Genomic DNA, 27,938 nt, shown 5'->3' on the forward strand with positions numbered 1-27,938 from the left:
TTTCCGCTTTACATTATCTTTGACAGTTGAGTCAATGATTTCTATGGAGTCTTCTGCTCCTGAGATTCTCTCTTCCATCTCTTGTATTCTGTTGGTGAAGCTTGTATCTACAGCTCCTTGTCTCTTCTTTTGGTTTTCTATATCCAGGGTTGTTTCCATGTGTTCTTTCTTGATTGCTTCTATTTCCATTTTTAATTCCTTCAACTGTTTGATTGTGTTTTCCTGGAATTCTTTCAGGGATTTTTGCGATTCCTCTCTGTAGGCTTTTACTTGTTTATTAATGTTTTCCTGTGCTTCCCTAAGTGTGTTCAGGTCTTTCCTGAAGTCCTCCAGCATCATGATTAAATATGATTTTGAAACTAGATCTTGCTTTTCTGGTGTGTTTGGATATTCCATGTTTGTTTTGGTGGGAGAATTGGGCTCCGATGATGGCATGTAGTCTTGGTTTCTGTTGCTTGGGTTCCTGCGCTTGCCTCTCGCCATCAGATTATCTCTAGTGTTACTTTGTTCTGCTATTTCTGACAGTGGCTAGACTGTCCTATAAGCCTGTGTGTCAGGAGTGCTGTAGACCTGTTTTCCTCTCTTTCAGTCAGTTATGGGGACAGAGTGTTCTGCTTTCGGGCGTGTAGTTTTTCCTCTCTACAGGTCTTCAGCTGTTCCTGTGGGCCTGTGTCTTGAGTTCACCAGGCAGCTCTCTTGCAGCAGAAAATTTGGTCTTACCTGTGGTCCCGAGGCTCAAGTTCGCTCGTGGGGTGCTGCCCAGGGGCTCTCTGCAGCGGCAGCAACCAGGAAGACCTGTGCCGCCCCTTCCGGGAGCTTCAGTGCACCAGGGTTCCAGATGGTCTTTGGCTTTTTCCTCTGGAGTCCGAGATGTGTGTGCAGGGAGCAGTCTCTTCTGGTTTCCCAGGCCTGTCTGCCTCTCTGAAGGTTTAGCTCTCCCTCCCACGGGATTTGGGTGCAGAGAACTGTTTATCCGGTCTGTTTCCTTCAGGGTCCGGCGGTGTCTCTGGCAGGGGTCCTGCTGCTCCTGGGCCCTCCCCCACGGGAGCCCAGAGGCCTTATACAGTTTCCTCTTGGGCCAGGGATGTGGGCAGGGGTGAGCAGTGTTGGTGGTCTCTTCCGCTCTCTAGCCTCAGGAGTGCCCACCTGACCAGGCGGTTGGGTCTCTCTCTCACCGGGTCTGGGAGCAGAGAGCTGCTGCGGGCCGGGATCCGCGGGTGTGGGACTTCCGGTAAACACAGAACGTGCCCGGTTCTAGAGAAATTCTGCTTCCGTGTGTCCCAAGCTCACCAGGCAGCTTTCTTGCAGCAGAAAATTTGGTCTTACCTGTGGTCCCGAGGCTCAAGTTCGCTCATGGGGTGCTGCCCAGGGGCTCTCTGCAGCGGCCGGGTTTTAGTCTTTTAATTGGCAGATTCTTTTAAGATTTGTAAACTTCATCTCAAACTTTTGTCTCATATATCTTTTCAATTTGATATAACCCTATTTTAATTATGACTATAAAATTAGCACAGCAAACATTTGTTAGTGGTTTTGAGGCACCTGTCATGAATTTTAGTAGTTTTTAGAACATTTTGCTGTGCTTTGTGTAAAATGCACCACTAGTTCACTAGTTTTAGTTAACATTGTGTTTTCCTATCTGAGCCCCAGTGGCATCCTTTGACAATTGCTAGCCAATAAAAAAAAATCAGTCCTGCCGCGTCTTCAGCAACCCTAACTTAGAGTGTGTTACTCCGTCTTCAGACACTGCCACATTCTAAATTCGGATATTTTAAACTCCTTGTGCTTCTCATCGGCGTCTGCTGCTGCTGAGTTGTAAGCTTGGCTTGTCAGAAGAGGCCCATGGTGCATGGATTTTGAATAATTCTTTGGATGTAAAAGCTTAGCTTGCTAGTTATTTTCCGTAGTTTAGCGATGCCGTTGTGTGGCTTCCCGTGAGAAGTGGGTTGTTGTGCTATGTGAACTGATGCTTTTGTGACTCCCGTCTGTGTCTCTGGTGTGATGGAGTGCTGCTTTCTCTTCGGTACATCTCTCTGAAATCTGCAGAGCTGTTGGTACATCTCTGCTCGCTCTGTGTTGTCCATTTGAAATAACTCTTGGCTGTGGTTTCTTCTTATATTTCTTATGCCCTATCCTTTCCTGCTTCTGGGATCCTGATACATAGGTATGTCAGACTGTATTTCATACTTTCAAGCTGTTGCACCTTTCCCCCCCTCGCCTTCATGTTTGGGCGTATAAATTTTCTGTTAGGAGAACCTGCAATTTTAAGTGTTTTTTTAATCCCTAAATGAAGCTATTGAATTATTTTTTTTTAAAAATTTATTTTCTTTTTTATTGAAAAATTCTATTCATACAATGTGGTCTAATAATGGCTTCTCCTCTCTCAGCTCCTCACAGATCCTTCCCACCTTTCCATATACTCAAGTCCCTGCCCTTTCTTATTTGCTCTCTCATTTTTAAATTGGTTATTTTATTTATTTACATTTCAAATGTTGGCCCCCTTCCTGGTTTCCCCTCTGCAAAACCCGTATCCATATCCCATTTCCATGAGGGTGCTCCCCCACTGACCCAAGCGCTCACTCTAATGGTTAGCTGCAAGCAGCTGCCTCTGTGTTTGTCAGGCTCTGGCAGAACCTCACAGGGGACAGTTATACCAGGCCTCTGTCAGCAAGCACTTCTTGGCATCACCAGTAGTGTCTGGGTTTGGTGTCTGCACATGGGATGGATCCCCAGGTGGGGCAGTCTCTGGATGGCCTTTCTTTCAGTCTGCTCCACTCTTTGTCCTTGCACTTCCTTTAGACAGGAGCAATTCTGGGTTAAAATTTTTAAGATGGGTGAGTGGCCCCATGACTCAACTGGGGCTCTGACTAACCTCTGGGTATGATCTCTATAGGTTCTTGTTTCCCTTTGTTGGGTATTTCAGCTAACATCTTCCTGTTGGGTCCTGGGAGCCTCTTGCTTTCCTGGCATCGGGGACTTTCTGGTGGCTACCCCAGCTCCCTATCCCCCACTTTTCACAGCTCATTCCAAAAGATGCCCAATAAATCAGTATAAAACAAAACACAAGAAACACACACACACACACACACACACACACACACCCAAGCACACTCAATTTCACTTTCCTTAAAATTTGGACTTCTTTCTCTTATCATTATATATTGATTCCACAAACTAATGAGTTTCATTATACCATTCTCAAAATATATATTATGCATTTGATTCTTTGCATATTTCCCTTTGAGCATCTCTAGTCCCCTCTTCTTTGTTTCTGACGGTGTCCTCATGCTGACCCATAGTCTTCTTCTAATTTCAAGTTTTGTTTTAAAAGTGAATGTTGGAATATACATACATACATATATATATATATATATATATATATATATATATATATGTGAGAGAAAGCATGCAGCATTTGTGTCCATGGGCCAGGCAAGTTTATGGTAGAAGGAGATCTGTACCCCTCCATCGTGCCCTTCCTACAGCCCACCAGTGAGCCTCACTCCCAAACTGGTAGTAAGATTTTCTTTGATTATGATTATTATTGATATATGTTTATACACAATCACACATATTTAAGTACGGTCTCTTGAGACTAGTTTTGTTGTTTACGTATATATGGTTTCAGGACTGCCCACTTTGTATCGGACAACCCATAAAGGCATCATTCCCCAGGAGAGGTCAATCTCTGTCTCCCAGCAGTCATTAATTGTCTATAGTTCATTGTGTGGGGGTGGAGCCCTGCGATATTGTTCCTCCGTGTCAGCTTGCCTATCGACAGTGGCATCGATCCTGTCTTGTTTGTGTAGTTATTTCTAGGAGAGACCATCTCACATCCGACTCCCTGATATTCTAGCTCCTACAGTCTAGCTGCAGCTCCTCCCGTGGCATTCCTTAGACCATAGTTTCATGAGCTGTGACGTAGCTATATCATTGATGTCTGCATTGTAACCCCTTGTGGTTTCTGCAGTGGTCTCTGTTTGCTGTGAAGAGACACTTCTTCAGTTAGGTGTGATGCTACACTTACTTGTGTGTGTGAGGATAAGGTTAGCATGCAGTAAGGAATGTGAAGGTCTAGCTATGTGGAAATAGTTGACTATTTCCTAATGACTTTGCTAGCCCTGGAACCCGGTTAGGCTTTAATTCTAGGCATGATGTCCCAGCTGTTGAGTGGGCCTTACATCCACTTAGACGGCTGTTGATTACTACCAACATGTATGTGCGTGCCGTTTACTGCATCTTCCCATGCAGCTCAGCACCATGCTCATAGGTATTACATCTGGGCGAGATGATTAGTTGCTCCCTCCTCTGGTGGCTTGTACTGTGTAAGTTAGACTGAAGGGTATCCACCTTCAAGACAAGTTTTGTGTCCCGACTGAGCAGTGACTTCAGCTGTAAGAGTTTACCTTCAGCCGCTGAGATGCAACCAACGGCCACATCAGTAGGGTGTATTGTCTAGGGAATCACTTGCGTTGCATTGCTCAGTGGTTCAAAAGTGTTTCTCATGCCTGGCCTTGGGGTTTTTGTTAGTGTGTGGGTCTCGTGGGGGACGTTGTCGGCTCAAGTATATATTCCACATTCGTCTGTTGATGGTTACTTTGGGTGATTCCATAACTCAGTATCGGGCTGCAGCAAACACTGCTGTGTTAGTACTTGTGTTGGCATGCTTACTGTGAGTCCTTTCCACAATGCTGAGGAGTATGTAGCTCCAGGCGAATCCTATGGAAATTGCAGTCTTAGGCATTTGAAGGAGCAGTTACAGTGATTTCAGAGTGGCTGTGTTAGTTGTTACTCCCAATGATAGTTTATAAGGCTCTTTCCTTTTGCTTGTGTCCTCACCAGCGTTCATTGTTATTTGATTTCTTTTAGAAAGTCTTGTTCTATTTAAATCTTTCTCTACTCCCCCGCCCCCCTTGTCTTGTTTGATTTCTTTGTAATTGCTCTATTGACTGGGATGATAGAGAAATGCTGATTCATTAATCATGTAAAATTTGTCTTTAATTTCTCCTTTATTTAAAGAATTTAGTAGTGCATTTGTTTGGACTACAGTTGTTTTTTTTTTTTTTGTTTTTTTTTGTTTTTTTTGAGTTGGGAAATTCTTGGTGCTTCAGTTTCACTGAGTGTGACGTATTTGTTGGAAATAGATACTTCTGACGTTCCCTGGATGTAATGCAAATACTTTAAGTTTTCATTGTTTGCTATAATGTTGGGTACAAGTCTATCACATACAGCCTACTGTCATGATGTGTGTTTTCTCTGTTCCCAGTGTTCAGGTCTTTTTAATTTAATTTATTTTTTTAATCACTGTACTGCTTAGTTTTCTTTTTCTTTTTTGTCATTTTGACGTAAACTGGGATTATTTCTAGGACTAACTTCAGCAATTTGGCTAAAGGAACAGGCAGTATTACAGAAAGGATGTGTAAGAGATCTGGCTTTTTAGTAAATCAATGTTAACCTCAAAATGAGTAAAGAATTCATGTATCAGGCTATTACCCACCATGTGTCAAATTCTTAAATACTAAATAAAATATGAAGTTCTGAAGTGAAAACAGCGATGTGTATAAAAGATGAGAATATGCCTTTATCCATTTTTATACAGTTTAAATGAATAAGATGAGTAAATTAGATTAAATTAGAAATAGTACTTTACAGGGAATAATTAATTGTAAATTAAAATTTTAGATTACCTGTCTCTTCTAGTCTATTAATTTGCATCTTCAGTGCATGTGAGGGAATATCACATTAAAAGAATATTGATCATTTTGCTTAGGAAACATATTAGTTCAGAATTGCACCAAATTAAGTTAAAGTTTTAGCTAATATGCTTTATGTACTACTAATAAAGTGTTAACAAATCATGCTACTAAATTGAACACATAAAATTATAATTTTATATTGAGGTTACAGTGTACTCATAAGGCTGAAAAGTAATTGATTTATAAATACGACCTTTGAGTACAGCTAAAATTCATCCTAATTTATTTATTTTTATTTTTTAAATTATAGTATAATTACCTATTTCAACCCTTCATTTACTCCTTCCAAACTCTCTAATATTCCACTGCTTTCTCTTTCTCAAATTCATGGCCTCATTTTCAATAATTGTTTTTACATGCATATGTGTATATGAATACATATATATTTTTCTAAATATGTAAGCACAACCTGCTTGGTCTGTTTAATGTTACTTTAATGTGTCTTTTCAGGGCTAATCATATGTTATTGGATAACCAATGCATGTGCTCTTTCCTAGAAACTCCTATTTCTCTGATTCTCAGCGTTCCTTAGTTGTTTGTAGTTCCTAGTGTGAGGGTGAGGCCCCCTGGGCTTTCCAGTGTGCACACCACCCTGTCCCCGTTGTTGCTGCTGTTCAGCTCACGTTTAGGCATCCAGTGTTGGTGTGACACAATGGGCATGATAGCTTCTGACACTTGTAGGAGACATAGTTAGTTGCATAACGACCTCCCTTATATATTTGACTAATGCATATCTGTTATACTTAGCTAGAGGCTTTAGAATCAACTGTTTCCACTGCATGGCTCATTGGATTTAAGTTTTTACTTCTACATCCTCTGTAAAAGCTTTAAATTTTGAATATCTGTCTGCTTTTACTGATGGAGGAATACTGACGAGCTTCATTGCAAGCTTACAGTTCTAGTGCTACTGACATCAATATTATAAACTGTGTACCCGTTACCTCTGTTTCAATGTGCTTTTTTGGAATTTACAGGTTAGAGGAATTCATGATGAATTACCTAACTTGATGAACAAATACGCTGCTTTCTTGTCAAGAGAAGAAAGAACTACACCAGTGCAAGAAATGGTAAGAAGACTCCCATAATCACACTTACCTGTACTTTTAGAAATGGAGCAGATTGTGTAATATAGGCTGTGTTACACTGCGGCCTTCGACAGAGACCTCGGTAATGTCTTTGACTAACTTAATACTCCCACATTGCTGCAAGGGACCATGTTACACGGAATGTGTAGAGTCAGCGAACAATATTACCAGGACATACATGAAAGCTGAACTTAATGTGTTGAATTTGAAATAGAAAGTTTACTTTAGATTCAACTCAGGTTTCTCATAGTGGAATTTCTCCTTTATTTCCCTTTAATTGCATTTTGAGATCTAAGACTCACCAGTGATTCTTTAGTTCTATTAGCCAGTCTTAAAAATTGTGTTCATTTGAAAAATTCCTTACCAATTTTATAGGTAGCTTACACTGGATAGATGGAAGAAGTAAAACAAATAAAACTTAGGAATGATATTGACTGTTTTTTCAAATTGATTTTATTAAAAAGTTCTCAAAATAAAATAGTTTAAAAAGTTAGACCAATTGAGAATGTTGCCGTGGTCTGAGTGTCTCAGTGTGTATGAATTCATGTGCTCACATCTGAGTCCCCAAATGACAGCATTAAGTGAGGCCCACTGGGAAACAATGATGTCAGAAGGGCAGGAGCTCCTTGGCCCTTTGAGGGTATTACATCCAAGAGAAGCTGCCGATTGTGGGGAAACAAGCCCTTGTCAGCTGAGGAACCTGTGTGTGCCCTGATCTTGTCCTTTGCAGCCTCAGAACAGGAGAAGTAAATCGCTGTAGCTTAGAGCACTTTAGTGAGGCCCAAAGTAAGACAGTGGTTACAATGTATGTGTTTACGGCATCATTCAAATACTGTAGACATCAGATCATCTTTCAAACATACTGTTAACGACACATTGGTAAAATGGGATCATCAACCAGCATTCAAAACATAGGCACACCTCCGAAGCACGGCCCTGCTGAAATGAAACCTAAGTCAGAGAGGGCAGAGCTATTTTATAACCTTTTAGGTGGCAAAGTCACAGTTCATAAGCAGGATGAACGACATTAAGGAAGAAACAGAAACAATAATTATTAACTCTACTTGTGAATTTCTAGGAAATCATAGGAATTTGGTGACTAATATTCAGAAATGATTTTTTTAGGCATTAATTGGACTTATGAGGTAGGATCAAAATGAACATCATGCCATATGAAATTCTTTTGTAATTATGGGTTCAAAACATTGTCCCACCCCTAGATGAAGAGTGACAGGAAGTCAATGGCTGCTGAGAGGGAGGGTCAGTCACCGCCAAGGGATAAACTCCCACAAAGGTTGTCTGATCCCAAGTGGTCAAACCTGCACACATTTGTATACAAGCAAAGCTAACCAATTCAGTGGGTCATATATACTTGTGTACACATTTATACATTTGAGTAGACATGTAAAGTAATAATTAGGGAAGAGGTCGTGAATTTGGTAGTAGGGGGACAGGAGCTGGAGAAGTGTGAGAGAGAAGAAGTTATGATACAAAACTCAAAAAATACTATTTAAAAATAAAGACAGTTTAAGAGTCACGTAGCACAGTGGCTCTCAAGTTTCCTAATGCTGTGACCCTTTAATACAGTTCCTCATGTTGTGGTGATCCCCAACCATAAAATTACTTCTGTGCTACTTCATAACTCCAATTGCGACTATTATGAATCACATGTAAATATACAATATGCAGGATAGCTGATATGTGACTCCAAAGAGGTCATGACCCCACAGATTAAGAAACACTGAATTCTAGTGGCTCCCGAATCTGTGGTTGATTTTCCTGCTTATTCAGTACGTGGACTCGGTTAGTTTGCTTATTTCTTCATCTTGGAGAGTTTTAGCACTGAGCTTGTCTTCAGTGGCTCATAGTTGTATATACACAGTGAAACATGCCAGAAGTAATCCGAGATCGAAATGAGGACGGTGATGGTTGTAGATGCTCAGCCTAGGGAGCGACACTCTTAGAAGGTGTGGCCCTGTTGGAATAGGTGTGTCACTGTGGGTGTGGGCTTTAAGACCCTCACCCTAGCTGCCTGGAAGTCAGTCTTCTGCTAGCAGCCTTCAGATGAAGATGTAGAACTCTCAGCTCTTCCTGCACCATGCCTGCCTGGATGCTGCCATGTTTCTGCCTTGATGATGATGGACTGAACCTCTGAAACCTGTAAGCCAGCCCCAATTAAATGTTGTCCTTTCAAGACTTGCCTTGCTCACAGTGTCTGTTCACAGGAGTAAAACCCTAACTAAGACAAGGACTGGGTTTAGAATGGCTTTAGTATTATGCCTGCCATATAGCAGGCAGTGGGACCCACACTGCTGTCTCTTGGGCACCACAGGAGTGCACACATGTGTCTGCTTTACTGCAGTAGAGATGCTGCGGCTGAGCTCTCTGAGAGAGGGCTCCACTCTTCACCCCCTTACCCCGGATGTTGTTGTTCTCTATCTTTGTAGATGGGAACTTCTTTTTAGTATGGTCTTCATAATTTTTTAAAATTTCTTTTACTTTTTTTGAGATTTTTTATGTAATTCCATTATTTCCCACTTCCCTTTCCTCCCTCCAAACTCTCCTATATTCCCAATATTGTTCTCTTTTAAGTACACAGCCTCCTCTTTTATTAATTGTTGTTACATGCATCTGTACATATGTGTAAGCACATAAATCCCTAAATACATATGTAACCAATTTAGCTTATCTGTATGTTTTACATCTAATTAATTAATTAATTTGTGTGTGTGTGTGTGTGTGTGTGTGTGTGTGTGTGTGTGTGTGCTTGCGTGCACATAGGTCAGAGAACAATTAGTGGGAATTGGTTTCCGATTTCCATCCTGTGGGTTTTGAGGAACTGAAGTTGGTCTCCTCTCCAGTCCCTTTGTGTTGTCTTTTAGGTGTCAAACACTTATTAGTAAAATGTAAATGTAGAGGAAATTACTTTAGTCAACAAAACACTGTTTTATATCTCCTCTATAAATGACAGGAGTATGAAGTATATGCATATACAAGAAAGGATTCAAATTACTACTTTCAAAACAGATTTGAAATAACCTCTTGTATGTCTGAAACAATGGAATTTATACGAAAATTTCACCTCAAAATAAAAATATTAGAAATTTACTTTATCTCTCTCTCTTCATACACATACACACATGCACACACACACATGCGTGCACACACACACACACACACAAAAACACATCGTAGGATGCTATAAGTTTTCAAGTATTTTAAGATGAACATAAAAAATTACCCAGACTATGGATTCAAATAAAGGAATATATATATATATATGTATATTTTATATATATATATTTTAGGTCTCATTGAAATATTTACTATTTAAAAGACACAAACATTAGTTGAATATAAATAAAAGGTAGTTATTAGGTATTACAAAACCATAATACAAGAGATGATAAGAAAATTTGTTGTAGAAAACATAATTATCCCAAGGTCAGTAAAGATACGAGTTTTTAATGTGAGGGCTGCACAAAATGCCTGGAAGCTTGACTTTCAAGGCCTGTGCACTTTGCACATTCTTACTCATTTCCATATGAACATAAATTAAAAAAAAAGACTAAAAGCTTGCAGGACGGAAAGTACCTGGGCTCTCCACAAAGAGATGAGAACAACTGTGAGCAGGGCTGCTCCCCGCGTTAGTAACGCTGAGAGCCCAGAGCAATAGAGGGAGGCATTTGCTAATGTGTGCGGGGAAATGATCTGGATGTAGAATTCTCCCTGGACTCAGAATTTCCGTGAACTGGCTGAAGAATATGCCTCTCTAGCATGCTAGAGGCCAGTATGTTTAGGACCTTTGTGTGCCCAGGGATGGAGCTGATCTAGTAGAAATTAACAAAAGAGGCCAAAGGAAACCAAAGAAGGGTGACGTGGATGCTCCCCCTATGGAATGAAGAAAAGTGAACAAAACAAAACAAAAACGAAAACAAACCAGGATTACATCTTAGCTGAGCTGTGCTCCTGAGGCAGGGCCTTGAAGATGCTCTTTGTGTTTCGTGACTTCACTTGGTTACGTACAGAACAGCAGCTAAACCAACCTATCACACACCAGAGGGCTGAATTAGAATTAAAAACAGAACTCAAACATTAGGACCCTAAGTACTAGTGCTAAAAATAATAAAGTCAAGTGGTTGAGAGGCAGAGTATGTAAGAAGTTTCCCATTTCTTAGTGCCGTTGATGGATGTAGGACATGGACCAACCACTGTTAGGCATTACATGTAATGATTAGTGCAGAGAACAAACAAAACCCCACATAGTAACAAACCTCAAAGACCCAATTACTGTTAAAAGGAGCCATTTGTTAGAAAGGAGCCAGGGGGAAGAGGACGGGGCGAAGGTTATTATTCAGCTTACACTCTACGTGTGACTTGAATTTTATTTATGAAGTGAATAAATTTTAAAATAGATGTGTAAATTGTACTCAAGGGGTTGGATATACATTTAGAATGGTATTCTGGTGCACTGATGTCAGCTGACTCCTCTGAACACAAAATTCCTGAACAAAACAGAAACAGACCAATATTCATGAGGAGCTAAAATGAAAGCAGCGTGGCTAAAGGCTAAATTCAGGTGGAAGGGACACGGCAGGGCAGAGGCCACCCGAGGCGTTTGTCCAAGGACATGAGCTTCAGGTCTACATTTATAGGCTCAGAAATCTCCTTGGGAATAAGTGGGATCTTAGACACTCCTGATGGAAAATCTCAAAGAAAATTTATTAATACATTAAGACTCTAATGCAGTTTCAGGAGGAAAATGCTGGTATTTCTACCTTTCCCACCCACTCAAGGATTTAAAGGGCCATTTCTTGTCTCCAGTCTGTTGGTTTGCATCCTGCGAGAGAAGAACTGCACTCGGGAACGTGTGGTATTGAATTTATTAAATGAGACAAATTATTCAAAACATGAAATACTCGTCTTCCACAGACGTTCATGTAATTGAGTTTATTAACATAAACAGGAGCTAATGCCTACTTAGTACTTAATTTATGCTGTATGTATTTCATATGATACTAAGTCATTTGAGTACCATACTTCTGGTCATCTTTTAACTGAGAAAAATCAAGGGAGAATTTGAAGTTTAAGAGAGAGCCCAAATGCCAGCAGAGACAATGGCTGCTGTGATGTTATTCTCCTAAGGGCTTAAGATTAATTTTCACCCAAATTAAACAGCAGTGGTGTGATTTCTGCCCTGTACAAGAAGAGCTGTCCTCGTGTGGGCATCCCAGGGTTACAGAGACACGGGATTCTCATTTGCTCTGTAGTGGAAATGGACAGAAGCCAAGCACCAGCCATATTGCTGGAGTTAACTTTCCTCTAGTTGTGGGAATACCTGGTGTCGAACTTGCAAACCTCAGCTTTTTTAAAAATGAAAAACCTTGCAATTCATCAAAGTTACTTGGTGGAAAAATTTACTATACTTAAAAGTCTTTATATTTTATTCCATAATCTCTATTTATGGATATATTGATATGTGCAGATCATGCCGTGGTACACTCTGAAGGTCAGAGACCATTTGCAGCAGGCTTTTGGGATTGAATTTCTTTCTTTTTAAAAAATTTTTATTATATATGTCTTTACTTATATTTCAAAGGTTATTCCCCTTCCCAGTTTCCTGTCCATAAGCCCCCATTCCCTCCTCTCCCTCTCCCCCATACGGGTATTCCTTCTATACATCCCCCTTATTGCCCTTTCCCATATTCCCCTGCACTGGGGGTCCAACCTTGGCAAGACCAAGGGCTTTCCCTTCCACTGGTGCCCCAACAAGGCTATTCTCTGCTACATATGCAGTTGGAACCCTGGGTCAGTCCATGTATAGTCTTTCGGTAGTGGTTTAGTCCCTGGAAGCTCTGGTTGGTTGGCATTGTTGTTTTTATGGGGTTGCAAGCTTCTTCAACTCTTTCAACACTTCCTCTAATTCCCCCCCAAGGGGGTCCTGTTCTCAGTTCAGTGGTTTGCTGCTAGCATTGACCTCTGTATTGGACACGCTCTGGATGTGTCTCTCAGGAGAAATCTATATCCAGTCCCTTTCCGCATGCATTTTTAAGTTTCATCAATCTTACCTAGTTTTGGTGGCTCATATATATATGGGCCACATGTGTGTCAGGCTCTGAATGGCCATTTCTTGAGTGACTGTTCTAAACTTTGCTTCCATATACCCTCCTATGAATATTTTCCCCCTTTTAAGAAGGAGTGGGAGCATATGCATTTTGGTTATCCTTCTTGAGCTTCCTGTGGTCTGTAGATTGCATCGTGTGTAATTTGAGCTTTTTGACTGATATCCATTTATCAATGAGTGCATACCAAGTATGTTTTTCTGTGATTGAGTAACCTCACTCAGGATGATATTTTCTAGTTCATTCCATTTGCCCATGAATTTCATGAAGTCATTGTTTTTGATAGCTGAGTAGTACTCCATTGTGTAAATGTACCACATTTTGAATCCATTCCTCTGTTGAAAGGCATCTGGGTTCTTTCCAGCTTCTGGCTATTATAAATAAGGCTGCTATGAACATAATGGAGCACGTGTCTTTGTTATATGTTGGGGCATCTTTTGGGTACATGCCCAAGAGAGGTATAGCTGGGTCTTCAGGTAATGTAATGTCTAATTTTCTCCATGTCCTTGCCAGCATCTGCTGTCACCTGATTTTTTTTAGCCATTCTGACTAGTGTGAGGTGGAATCTCAGGGTTGTTTTGATTTGCATTTTCCTGATGACTAAGGATGTTGAACATTTCTTTAGGTGCGTTTTTGGCCATTTGATAATCCTCAGCTGAGAATGTTTTGTTTAGCTCTGTATCCCATTTTCTAATAGGGTTATTTGGTTCTCTGGAGTCTAACTTTTTGAGTTCGTTGTATATTTTGGACATTAGCCCTCTATCAGATGGAGGATTGGTAAAGATCTTTTCCCAATTTGTTGGTTGCCGTTTTGTCCTAATGACAGTGTCTTTTGCTTTACTAAAGCTTTGCAGTTTTATGAGGTCCCATTTGTTGATTCTTGATCTTAGAGCATAAGCCATTGGTGTTTTTTTCAGGTAATTTTCCCAAGTGCCCATGTGTTTGAGACTCTTCCCCACTTTTTCTTCTATTAGTTTGAGTGTATCTGGTTTGATGTGGAGGTCCTTGATCCACTTGGACTTAAGCTTTGTACATGGTGATAAGAATGGAGCGATTTGCATTCTTCTACATGCTGACCTCCAGTTGAACCAGCACCATTTGTTGAAAATGCTATCTTTCTTCCATTGGATGGTTTTAGCTCCTTTGTCAAAGATCAAGTGGTTATAGTTATGTGGGTTCATTTCTGGGTCTTCAATTCTGTTCCACTGATCTACCTGCCTGTCTCTGTACCAATACCATACAGTTTTTATGATTATTGCTCTGTAATAAATTGCCTGAAGTCAGGGATGGTGATTCCCCCAGAAGTTCTCTTATTGTTGAGTATATTTTTCACTATCCTGGGGTTTTGTTATTCCAAATGAATTTGCAAATTGCTCTTTCTATCTCTATAAAGAACTGAGTAGGAATTTTTATGGAGATTGCATTGAATCTGTAGATTGCTTTTGGCAAAATGGCCATCTTTACTATATTATTCCTGCCAATCCATGAGCGTGGGAGATCTTTCCATCTTCTGAGATCTTCCTCAATTTCTTTCATCAGAGATTTGAAGTTCTTGTCATACAGATCTTTCACTTGCTTGGTTAAAGACACACCAAGATATTTTGTATTATTTGGGACTATTGTGAAGGGTGTCATTTCCTTAATTTCTTTCTCAGCCTGTTTATCCTTTGAGTAGAAGAAGGCTACTGATTTGTTTGTTAATTTTATACCCCGACACTTTGCTAAAGTTGTTTATCAGGTTAAGTAGTTCTCTGGTGGAACTTTTGGGGTCGCTTAAGTACACTACCATATCATCTGCAAATAGTGATATTTTGATTTCTTCCCTTCCAATTTGTATCCCTTTGACCTCCTTTCACTGTCTGATTGCTCAGGTTAGGACTTCGAGTACCATATTGAATAAGTAGGGAGAGAGTGGGCAGCCTTGTCTAGTCCTTGATTTTAGTGGGATTGATTCAAGTTTCTCTCCATTTACTTTGATGTTAGCTAGTCGTTTGCTTTATATTGCTTTTACTATGTTTAGATATGGGCCTTGAATTCCTGATATTTCCAGGACTTTTATGAAGGGGTGTTGAATTTTGTCAAATGTTTCTCAGCATCTAATGAAATGACCAAGTGGTTCTTATCTTTGAGTTTGTTTATATAGTGGATCACATTGATAGATTTTCGTATATTAAACCATCCCTGCATTACTGGGATGAAGCCTACTTGATCAGGATGTATGATCGTTTTGATGTGTTCTTGGATTCGGTTTGCAAGAATATTACTGAGTATTTTTGTGTCAGTATTCATAAAGGAAATTGGTCTGAATTCCTCTTTCTTTGTTGGGTCTTTGCGTGGTTTTGGTATGAGTAATTGTGGCTTCATAGAAGGAATTTTTTAGTGCTCTGTTTGTTTCATTTTGTGGAATACTTTGGACAATATTGGTATGAGGTCTTCTATGAAGGTCTGATAGAATTCTGCACTGAAAACATCTGGTCCTGGGCTCTTTTTTGTTGGAAGACTTTTAATGACTGTTTCTATTTCTTTAGGAGTTATGGGGTTGTTTAGATGATTTATTTGTTCCTGATTTAATTTCGGTACCTGGTATCTGTCTAGAAAATTGTCCATTTCCTCCAGATTTTCCAGTTTTGTTGAATATAGGCTTTTTTAGTAGGATCTGATGATGTTTTAAATTCCTTCAGATTCTGTTGTTATATCTCCCTTTTCATTTCTGATTAGGGAGCTTCTGGTTAGTCTGGCTAAGGGTTTATCCATCTTGTTGATTTTCTCAAAGAACCAGCTCCTGGTTTTGTTGATTTTTTGTATAGTCCTTTTCGTTTCTACTTGGCTGATTTCAGCTCTGAGTTTGATTATTTCCTTCCTTATACTCCTCTTGGGTTTATTTATTTCTTTTTGTTCTAGAGCTTTAAGGTGTGCTGTCAAACTGCTGACATATGCTCTCTCCTGTTTCTTTTTGCAATCACTCAGAGCTATGAGTTTTCCTCTTACTATTGCTTTCATTGTGTCCATAAGTTTGGGTATGTTGTATCTTCATTTTCATTAAATTCTAAGAAGTCTCTAATTTCTTTATTTCTTCCTTTACCAAGTTGTCATTGAGTAGAACATTGTTCAACCTCCATGTATATATGGGCTTTCTGTCATTATTGTTGTTATTGAAGACCAGTCTTAGTGTATGGTGATTGGATAGGATGCATGGGATTATTTGTATCTTCCTGTATCTGTTGAGGCCTGTTTTGTTACCGATTATATGGAGAAGGTGCCATGAGGTGCTGAGAAGAAGGTATATTCTTTTGTTTTAGGATGGAATGTTCTGTAAATATCTGTTAAATCCAATTCGTTTGTAACTTCTGTTAGTTTCTCTACATCTCTGTTTAATTTCTGTTTCCATGATCTGTCCATTGGTGAGAGTGGGTTCTTGAAATCTCCTACTCTTACCATGTGAGGTGCATTATGTGCTTTGAGCTTTAGTATCATTTCTTTTATGAATGTAGGTGCCCTTGAATTTGGAGCATAGATATTTAGGATTGAGAGTTCATCTTGGTGGATTTTTCCTTTGATGAATATGAAGTGTCCTTCCTTATCTTTTTTAATGACTCTTGGTTGAAAGTCAATTTTATTTGATATTAGAATGGCAACTCCAGCTTGTTTCTTAGGGCCCTTTGCTTGGAAAATTTTTTTCCAGCCATTTACTCTGAGGTAGTGTCTGTCTTTGTCTCTGAGGTGTGTTTCCTGTAGGCAGCAAAATGTTGGGTCCTCATTGAGTATCCAGTTTGGTAATCTATGTCTTTTTATTGGGGAATTGAGTCCGTTGTTGTTGAGAGATATTAAGGAATAGTGATTGTTGCTTCCTGTTATATTTGTTGTTAGAGGTGGAATTATGTTTGTTTGTCTCTCTTTTGGTTTCATTACAAGGAAATTATATTCTTGCTTTGTGTCCAGTGTAATTTCTCTCCGTGTGTTGGAGTTTTCCATCTATTATCCTTTGTAGGGCTGGATTTATAGAAAGATATTGCATAAATTTGGTTTTGTCATGGAATATCTTGGTTTCTCCATCTATGTTAATTGCAAGTTTTGCTGGATACAGTAACTTGGGCTGGCATTTATGTTCTCTTAGGGTCTGTATGATATCTGTTCAGGATCTTCTGTTGAGAAGTCTGGTGTAATTCTGATAGGTCTGCCTTTATATGGCACTTGACCTTTTTCTCTTACTGCTTTCAATATTCTTTCTTTGTTTTGTGCATTTGGTGTTTTAACTATTATGTGACAGGAGGAATTTCTCTTCTGGTCCAATCTATTTGGAGTTCTGTAGGCTTCTTGTACGTTTATGGGCATCTCTTTCTTTAGGTTAGAGAAGTTTTCTTCTATAATTTTGTTGGATATATTTACTGGCCCCTTAAGGTGGGAGTCTTCACTTTCTTCTCTACCTATTATCCTTAGGTTTGATCTTCTCATTGCGTCCTGGGTTTCCTAGATGTTTTGGGTTAGGAGCTTTTTGCATTTTACATTATCTCTGACAGTTGTGTCAATGTTTTCTATGGTATCTTCTGCCCCTGAGATTCTCTCTTCTATCTCTTGTAATCTGTTGGTGATTCTTGTGTCTATGGCTCCTCGTCTCTTTTGTTTTCTATATCCATGGTTGTCTCCCTTTGTGCTTTCTTTATTGTTTCTATTTCCATTTTCAATTCCTTTACCTGTTTGTGTTTTCCTGTAATTCTTTCAGTGATTTTTGTGTTTCTTCTCTAAGGGTTTCTACTTGTTTACTTGTGTTTTCCTGCATTTCTCTAAGGGAGTTCTTTATGTCTTTCTTAGAGTCCTCCATCATTATCAAAAGATGTGATTTTAAATCTAAATCTTGCTTTTCTGGTGTGTTTGGATATCCAGTATTTTCTTTGGTGGGAGAACTGGGCTCTGATGTTGCTTGGTAGTCTTGGTTTCTGTTGATTAGGTTCCTGCACTTGCCTCTAGCCATTGGGTTGTCTCTGGTGTTTGCTTGTCTGGCCTTCTGGTATTGACCTGGCCCTGCTGTAGGCCTCTGTATCAGCACTCCTGTAGAACTATTTTCCTCTTTTCTTTCAGCATTTCCTGAGAACAGGTGCTCTACTCTCAGCTGTGGCTGTGCTCCTGGAGACTGTCTTCCAGCTCTAGGCAAGGGCAGGAATCATAGCGTCCTGCCCCTGATTGCTCATGTAGGTCCTTTTACCCAGTGGGCACAGTTGGCACTATGCGAATCCCTCTTGGGTCTGGACTGTGGGCACAGGGTATTCTCTTCTGATTCTCAGGTGTGTCCACTCTTCTGAGGTTCCAGCTCTCTCCCCCACAGGATTGGGGTGCAGGGAGCTGTTTGGCGGGATCAGTTCGGTCCTGGGCGCAGACCAGAACCGTGGGTACAGGCAGCTGTCTGTTCCTATATCCCTGTGTCCAGAGGCACTATGCAGTTTCCCCTTGGACCAGGGATGTGGGCTGAGGTGTGTAGAGGTGGCAGTCTGTCCTGCGGCCTCGGGATGTCTGCACTCCTGGGTGGTCTACTCTCTTCCCATGGCATTTGGGTGCAAGGAACTGTGGGATGGTATCAGTTCACTTTCGGGCAGAGCCAGGAACAGGAAGTGCCCTGACCCAGACGACTTCTGCCTCTGTGTATCCTGAATCCACCAGGTAGGTAGGTCACTTGGTAGCAGAAAAGTGGGTCTTACCTCTTCTCTCAGCTGTGGAAGCGCTCCTGAAGACTGTCTTCCAGCTCTAGACGTGGGCAGGAATCAAAGGGTCCTGCCCCTGATTGCTGGTCTAGGTCCTTGCACTCAGCAGGCACAGTTGGCACTATGTGATTCCCTCTTGCATCTGGACTGTGGGCAGAGGATATTCTCCTCTGACTTCTCAGGAGTGTCCACACCTCTGAGGTTTCAGCTCTCTCCCCAACAGGATTTGGGTGCAGGGAGCTGTTTGGTGGGATCAGTTAGGTCCTGGGTGCAGACCAGAACCTCGGGTACCGGAGGCTGTCTTTTCCTATATCCCTGTGTCCAGAGGCACTGTGCAGTTTCCCCTTGGACCAGGGATGTAGGCTGAGGTGTGCGCAGAGGTGGCAGTCTGTCCTCCGGCCTCTGGATGTCTGTACTCCTGGTTGGTCTGCTCTCTTCCCCACGGGATTGGGTGCAGGGAGGGGATTGAATTTCAATTTTCAGGCTTGGCAGCAAACATCTTCACCTACTGTGATGGCTAATTTCATGTCAACTAGACACAAACTACAGTCATCCAAGAGAAGGGCAGCCAAATTCAGTAGTGTAGGAGTCATCCAGGTGGTCCATGAAGGGATGGGTCATGGAGATCAGCTGAGGCTCTGCACTGTGAGGGGCCAAGAGAGGTCACTGATGAAGGTGCTGGCTCAGTGGCAGTTGAAGGCCCAGGATTAAAGAGGTCATGATGAGAAGCCGAGGCTTGCCACCATGAATAAAGAGAGCCCAGGAGAGGCTGTTGTGAAAGTTCAACCCAGTTGCAACAGAAGACCCCAGCGTTCTGCAGATGGCAGTGCCTTGTGATCACCACGAAGAACAGCAGCAGGAGTGGAGTCAGGTGACGCTTCGGACATGAGCTGTGTGAACTGCAGAGGGCAGAGATGGAGAAGTGACCCAGGCCCCAGGGAGAAGCCCAGAAGTCCGTGAGTGAATCTCACACATTGGGTATTATCGCACTGTTGAAATTTGGTTTTGCTTTGCTCAGGTTGGGATTATGTCCTGGTTCTTCTGTCTTGAGGTAAGAAAATATTTTTGATTTTATAGGAGACCACCAGTTAAGAGACTTTAAGCTTTTTTAAAAAGGAGAGTTTTGCGGTTTTATAGAGAATTTGGATTTTAAAAGAGACTGGATTACTTTAGAGACTTTTTTTATTTTTAAATATTTCATTTTATTTTTATTTATTCCCTTTACATCCCTTTCACTGCCCCTCCTGCTACTCACACACTCTAACAATCCTACCCTCTTCCCCTCCCCTTGTCCTCTGAGAAGGTGGAGGCCCCCATGGGTATCCCTGCACTCTGACACATCAAGTCCCTGCAGGGCTAGATGCATTCTCTCCCACCAAGGCCAGACAAGGCAGTCCAGCTAGAAGAACACCCCCCCTACACCCCTGATAGGCAGTAGCTTTTGGGATAGCCTCTGCTCTAGTTGGGGCTGGATCCTCATGAAGACCAAGCCGCACATCTGCTACACGTGTTTAGGGAGACCTAGGTCTAGCTCATGAATGTTCTTTGGTTGGTGGTTCAGTCTTTGAGACCCCTAAGGGTCCAGTTGACTCTGTTGGTCTTCTTGTGCAGTTCCTATCTTCTTCAGGGCCCTTACACCTTCCTCTGAGCTCCATCCACTGTTTGGCTGTGGGTCTAAAGAGACAACTTTTAAGGTGTTTGAATTTGAAAGGCCTTTTAAGTTTGTAAAATATTTTAAAATTTGTTTATATGGTGTTGCCTTTATTATTGTTATCCTGGGGATGTACAAGAAAGGAGAGATTGTGGCTTACCAGCAGTGTGTTTGTGTGACAAGTGGACAAGGGGTGACTTGTGCTGGCTAGTTTTATGCCAGATTGAAACAGGTATAGCCAGAGGGAGCTTTACTTGAGAACATGCTTCCAGAAGAGTTGGCTGTAGGCGAGCCTGTAGGGCATTTTCTTAATTATACCCTGACTTGTGTTTGGTCACAGCTATGATAAACCTAACTAAGACACCCATTGAGGAGTCATGCTGGTTTAATCACTTGATAAGCACTTGTAAATAAAAAAATGTAAGGAAATAGCGAAAATGCTATCCTTTTGTATATTAATCTGCGTTTCTTTGGATATTAGATATTCTGAGTACATATGTGACTGCATTCAAGCTCAGGAATGTAAACACCAACAGCAGTTTGTGTATTTCTCTTTCCAGGTAGTTATGCAAATATGAATGTATTTATTGAAATATTCTTAGAGTTTTATTTTCAACCAAATTACCAATGGAGAGCCATAATAGAGATGAATACAGTGTTTTTGTTTGAGACACACAATAATGCAAAAGGTTACCAAGCTTTAAGAGTAATGGCTTCCTCCAGTCTAAGCTTACTGTATGTTGAGTTTAGCACACACTGTCAGTCATAGAAACAGCCATTAATATTTCCAATACATTCATAGCCTCTTTAAGCTTACACGTTTCTCACCTTCGATGATAGGAACACATGTTAAAGTGAATTAATCATACATATGCATACTTATCCATAATAAATGTGCTTGTATGTCAGAAAGCTTGGAGAACAGAATTATGGACTGAGGACAAAATTTTCTTAATCCAGGTGTACCTTGTAGACACATGAGTTTAAGCAACTTTGTAAATCTGTTTCCTCAGAGATCATATTGTGGTATAAATTAAGTGGATTCTTTTCCTGTTACTCATAGAAAAATTTTTAACTATAAAAATTGTAAATGGTGGGTTCAGAACTAAGTCAACACCATGCCTATACGTCTTTCCTCTTTATTTTATTAAACTTATTTATTCATTTATTTACTCACTTTACATCCCAATATCAGCTCTACTGCCAATATCTTATTTCCCCTTTGGAGAACGATTCAAGTATCCTCTGTGAATTATAGTGTGGTTATCTTGTACTTTATGGCTAATACCCACTTATAAGTGAATACATACCATGCATGTCCTTTTGAGTTTGGGTTACCTGACTCAGGATTATATTTCTGGTTCTAACCATTTGTCTCCCTAACTTCTTTCTCAACCCATTTATCGTTTGTATAACAGAGGAGTGAGTATAGATGTCTTTGGGTAAATTTTGTATTCTCTGATAAATATTTTGGGCATATATATATATATGTATATATATATATATATATATATATATATATACATTCCTATCATCTGTGAATAGCGATACTTTGATTTCTTCTTTTCCAGTTTGTGTCCCTCTTGATTTCCTTTAGTTGTCTTTCTGCTCTAGCTAGGACTTCAGTTGCTATATTAGAGATAGGGAGAGAGTGGGCAGCCTTGTCTTGTCCCTGATTTTAGTTGGATCCTTTTAAGTTTCTCTCTATTTAATTTGATGTTTGTTATTGGCTTGCTATATATAGCCTAGTTTGTGTTTGGGTATGCAACTTGTATCCCTGATCTTTCCAAGACTTTCAACATGAAGGGATGTTGGATTTTTCAAAGGCTTTTCCAGCGCCTAATGAGATCATCATTTTTTTTTATTATTCAGCTTGTTTATATGGTGGATCATTGATGGGGATGAAGCCTTCTTGATCATGGTGGATGATGTCTTTGATGTGCTCTTATATTTAGTTAGTGAGTATTTTATTGAATATTTATGCATCAAGGTTTACAAGGGAAATTGATCTGAAATTCTTTCTTTGTTGAGTCTTTGTGTGGTTTAGGTGTCAGGGTGACTGTGGCCTTATAGAATGAGTTTGACAATCTTTCTTCTACTTCTATTTTGTGGAATAGTTTGAGGAGTATTGGGATTAGTGCTTCTTTGAAAGTCTGGTAGAATTCTCTGTTAAAAAATCTGGTCCTGGATTCTTTTTTACTTGGCTGGGTTGTATTTATTTCTTCTATCATATCTTTTATGCTTAAGATTCTCTCTTCCATCTCTTGTATTCAATTAGTGATGCTTATTTCTGTATTTCCTGTTCCTTTCAGTTTTATTTATCCTCTTTACCAGTTTGATTACCTTTTCCTGTATTTCTTCACGTTTATTTGCCTCCATGCGTTTGGATGTATTTTGCTGCATTCCTTCCAGGAATTTATTCATTTTGCCTTTAAAGGCCCCTATCATATATATAAGATTGGATTCAAGATTATCTTGTATTTCACTTTCATTAGGATAGTCAGGGCTAACTATTAGTAAGATAGCTGGGACCTGGTGGTAGCATATTGTCCTGACTTTTGTTGATTATGCTGTCCTTTTGCGGTCTGATTTTTTCTGTTGTTGGCTGAATGATCCGAATGGCTCAGGATTTCTCAGGAAAGCAGGAGAGTTGTGGGCCAGATACTGGTGGTCAATATACCCGACTCTGCTGGCTGTGCCTCAGGCAGACCCAACGGGGAAGGAATTGGTGGAGCAGGGTTCCAAGCTGCTTAGTCTTAGAGCATCACAGTCCTCCATAGGGAAGCAAGAGGCTCTTGGGGTCCCATAAGGCTTCTTGGGACTGAAAGGTGAGTCCAGTGACAAGACAGTAGAAGTTAGGGGACTTTGAGCAACTCACTCTGCTGGATGTGCTTTCTTCTTATCATCCATAATATTAAGCAGGAGCACTCTGAAGTATGGCAGTATTTATTTCATACTTCTCCTTAGGCGAATCCACTTCTCAGGATTTCAGTGTGGGGCACTGTGGCACAGTGTTAAAAGAATGGGAAGACTATATGTTTAGTCTCAAGTTAGCAAACATTTCTTGCAGCTCATTCAGAGACATCATTCGTGTGTATGGTATGGGCAAGATTTACTGAGGCTGTGTGTCAAAGAATTGTCTGAGTTTTCTACTTTCTGAAACCTCACCTTAACGTATTCTCAGACCTTCATAGAACACAGCAACATTCCCTATTATGGTCTTGCATTTGTTGGTTCCTTAGACATGCTCATCTCTGTAAGTCTGTTGGAGAAACTGCTTTATGCTCACACTGAGTGGAGGTGGCTCATGGGAGCAGAAGGACACCTGGGACATGCTCTTATCATTATTGTAACAGAGTATCAAGGCTTTACTGTAGGCAGACTAGGAAATTGCAGGACCCATGGGGAAAAACGCCTTTCCCATGATGAACGGCAGAGAAGTATAGAGAATAGAGAAGGTGGGATTCAAGAGTAAGGCCCTTTTTATGCATCGAAAATGTGAGTGAGCCCTGGGAAGACAGGCATTGGGAGCAGTGATAGCTCATTAGAGACTCTGGATTAATATTGTCAAGATGATGAAAATTGAATGCTTCAGATTTCTACCTAACATTTTGGAAGGGGTTGAAATAATATCTGTCTTTCCTGCTACTGACAAATGCTATAGTGGTACACTTTTAGCAGCAAGCACTGTGGCAGTCGGGGGCTACTAAAAAGACAAAAACCTACATGTTGAGATAATATAATATGAGCAGTTATGAACAATAGATAATTGAAAAAGCAAAGAACATGGGCACTCCACAGAGACAGCAGTCAGGAGATGGCTATCATTTGTAGGTATTGAGGAACAAAGAGAATAGGACAGAACTACTTAAGCCTGGGAAGCTCTGAGCCCTTTAGACCTCTGGTTCTAGGTCAGCTGTTAATAGTGTCTTGGAGCTCAAAATAAAAATTATCTCAGCCTGTGACCTAGATCATAAGAGTCTGGGAACACTACAAAGACAGTGGAGGTGGGTTTCAGTGGAGATATCCTGTATAATTGGAGTTATTCTAAAGCCTGTATTCACTGCCCTCACGTTCTTGATTCCTTCTGCCTTATACTCGAATGAATTTGAACATACCTATGTATACATATATACATACATATACATATTTATTTATTAGATTCTGACATTTCTTTTCATTTTGCTTTTCAGATTGAATGGTTTGCTGGTAATCTTATTGTATTCTAAAAAGTGCAGGACAGCTGGGATAAGGGATAACTAAGGGGTTCTGGGCAAGGATGACATATTGAGAAGGGAACCTGTCAATCACAGTATGCTTGCTCATGTCCTGTACTTCCACTTTAAAGTCTCTATAATATTTGTATTTAATTTTCTAACTTCATTAGTTCTTAATGTACTTTCCATAAGCCATGTAGTTGCCATTTCTCTCAAGACTTATAGCTAATACTGAAGACAACTGGTCTAAATTCCTTCTTCCTATTGGACAGCCATAAATAATTAATATAGCAAACAGAATAGAGTAACCTAACTCAGACTGGTGTTCTAACCAGAAGTTTTAAATTACTTTTGTTTAGACTACATAATTATCACATAAATAATAAATTTATGAAGAAATCATTATACTTATATTCTTTGGCTGGTAATATTTTTTGCTCTTTTATGTGTCTTGAGAATAAAAACTGTCCTCATTTTGAAGGTGTTATAGTAATTCAAAATGAATGCCAACAAGGTATTTATTCTACATAATATCCGAGACTTAAATTATACTCTATTCGTGGCATCCATCCCAGGCTGATTCCCACACCGTATGCTACCCAGTCATGTCTTGCAGACTATGTGGGAGTTAAAAGGACAGTATGTTCAAAGCGATTTCCAGATGAATAGTTAAGTCCTTGCCCTTCCTCGTTTAATGTCATTGATGCCAGAATAACTATATCTGCAACCTCTTTATTGGTATAAGATGGTATTAATACCATTAAAATCTCTTTATAAGAATGCCCGATTAATGAAACATGACATTTAGAAGTTGACTTTAAAAAGTCCAATTTCCTTATTCTAGATGAGCTTATGCATGAGAAATTAACTTTATATCAGTGTATTTGAGCATTAGGAATTCATTTATCTTTTCAAAATCACCTCTAGTGATGAAGAAACAAATGCTATCAGCTTAAGGACCCAGAGAATAAATGTAGAAATCAACCAATTCACATAGTTAAGACGAGGTTGGTAGATGCATAAAATGCTATAAGTGAAAAGAAACCAAGAAGTTTGTGTGCAGGTAGCACAAGAGAAGCATAACAGGGAGGGAAGGATGCAGGGGAATTGCAGCTCTGGGGAAGAGCTGCTGCTTCCTTGTGAAGGGGAGGTTGGAAGCCGTCTGTGGGCCCTGTGCAAATGCCCTCCAACTCCTCCTCCGGTTGGCCAGATTTAACTAGGAGCCATCTAACAGCGCAGATGCAGGATCTATGGGTTCTAAAATTCAAACGTAAGAGACAGCACTCCAGAGTCTGGCTCAGTCTCCCCGTTGGCTGCTCAAACTCTTTTGCCGTGAGAGTGAACTCCCATCACTGTTGCAAACACCCTTGCCTCTGCCTCATGGACCATGATAGCCTTTATAAGACAGAAGCATTCCCAACTCTCCCCAGGATGAGGAGACACAGTCCCGTATGGCCATTTCATTTTATTTCTGGGCAAATTAATCATAGACACTAAATATCTTGTTATTTAAAGACTAAACTTCAAGCCTTTGAACTTATAATTACCAATTATGACTTAAAGTCTAAATGAGTCCATTTTTTCGCTATTATATATATGTAGCACAGTGTATGAGGTGGGTAATTTATAAAGAATAGAAATTTATTTCTTGCAGTTTTATCAACTAGGAACTTGAAACCCAGGAGCTTTTCAATTGGTAAGGTTCTTTTTTTCTTCTATTTTTTAAATTCATTTTACATCCAGATCATAGCTCCCCTCCCTCCTCTCTTCTCAGTTCTACTCTTACAAGTCCTTTCCCTCAATACCCCCTCCCCTTCTCAAAGTAGGAGAGCTCCCTTGGGTACCATCCTACCTTGGGAGGCCTAGTGTCAGTAGGTCTGGGCACATCCTCTCTCACTGCTCCCACTGAGGACAAACCAGGCAGTCCATGGAGGGGGCAGACAATCCAATGACAGGCAACAGAGTCAGAGACAGCCCCTGCTCTACCTGTTAGGAGACCCACATGAAGACCAAGCTGTACATCTGCTACAAATGTGTATGGGGCCTCGGTCCAGCTCCTGTATGCTCCCTGATGGCCTGGGCTTTGTGAATCCCCACCCCATGGACCAGGTTAGTGGACTCTGGATTTTCTTGTGGTGTCCTTGACCCCTCTGACTTGCTCACTTCTACCCTTCACTCTTCCACAAGACTCCTGAGCTCTGCCTGATGTTTGGCTGTGGGTCTCTGCCTCCATCCACAGCTGGACAATGCTCTCAGTTTTGCTGGCCTTCGGTCTGGAAGCATAGCAGAGTATCATGAATAGTGGTTGGCTCTCTCACTTGGGAGGGGCCTCAAGTTGAGCCAGTCCTAGGGTGGCTGTTCCTTCAGTCTCTGTTTCATCTTTATTCAGGTATCTTTTGTAGGCAGGGAAAATTTTGGGTTGAAGGTTTTGTAGGTAGATTGATGTCCTCCTCCCTCCTAAGACTTTAAGAGGCAGACCTAGAACAATGGATGAGTGCTGCTACCCAGTGGTGGTTTAGTTTTCTGAAGTGGGTTCTTGATGGGAATGATGAGATTGGACCATCTCCTTCCTGCTCTTTGTCCTCACCCTCTTCTGCCTTCTATTATGAGAGGGTACAGTAAGCAACCAGCTTATATCCCACTACCATGTGCAAGGCTCTTCTCTTCTCTCCGTCAGTATTGCTGTAGCTTAGATGCTGGCAAGCCATCCTGGTCGGTGTGAGTTGGTGCCTCATTGCACATTTCATTTGCATTTCTCTGATGACTGTTGTTGAAAACCTTTTTACATACACTTCAACATACTTAACACAGATACATGCTTCGCATGTTTGAGACAGTAAGACTTTGATTTTGCCACGATGGGTGCTCTGCACAGCTTCATTGGGTGAGCTCTGTTCTCTGTCTGACCTTTTTGTTGTAATCATTATGTGTTGTTGAAATGGACACATCAAAGTCTTCAGGTTCGCATTGGTATTTCTCTGCATATACATTAATGTATGGATAATATATGATATATCTATTTTATAATGCTTTTGTATAATATTAAAATTGTCAGTTCATGAAGAGAGGATAATAGCTGTATATGCATCAACATAGGGTATATCACAATTGTTACAGTCTATTGATGACTATAGTCTATTCAACCTTATAGAGTAAATTGTTTTATGTATCTCCATTTTGTAGTTTTTTATTCAAAGTTTACTTTGCATGATATTAATATCGATCCTCTTGATTTCTTTACATTATGCAGATTATGTTTCACATGTAACATTTTTTCTTTCTCCCTTCTTTTCTTCTTTCCTCCCTCCTTCCCTCCCTTCATCCGTCCTTTCCTTTCTCCCTTTCTTTCTTTTTTGAGACAGGATCTCTGTATATAGTCCTGACTGTCCTGTAACTAGCAGAGAACTATCTGCTTCT

General features: G+C 40.4%; 1 protein-coding gene across 3 annotated transcripts in view; it reads left to right on the forward strand.

Annotated features, from left to right (window-relative positions):
* Positions 1-27,938, forward strand: part of Stpg2 (sperm-tail PG-rich repeat containing 2) — a 526,121-nt gene that overhangs the window by 123,384 nt on the left and 374,799 nt on the right. For all 3 annotated transcript variants that reach the window (XM_087631242.1, XM_087631240.1, NM_001100993.1), the window contains 1 exon segment: positions 6,728-6,820. In XM_087631242.1, coding sequence (XP_087487368.1) covers positions 6,728-6,820 — 93 coding nt within the window.

Source organism: Rattus norvegicus, chromosome 2 (assembly GCF_021556685.1).
Source record: "Rattus norvegicus strain SHRSP/BbbUtx chromosome 2, alternate assembly SHRSP_T2T, whole genome shotgun sequence".
In the NCBI taxonomy this organism is placed as follows: Eukaryota; Metazoa; Chordata; class Mammalia; order Rodentia; family Muridae; genus Rattus; species Rattus norvegicus.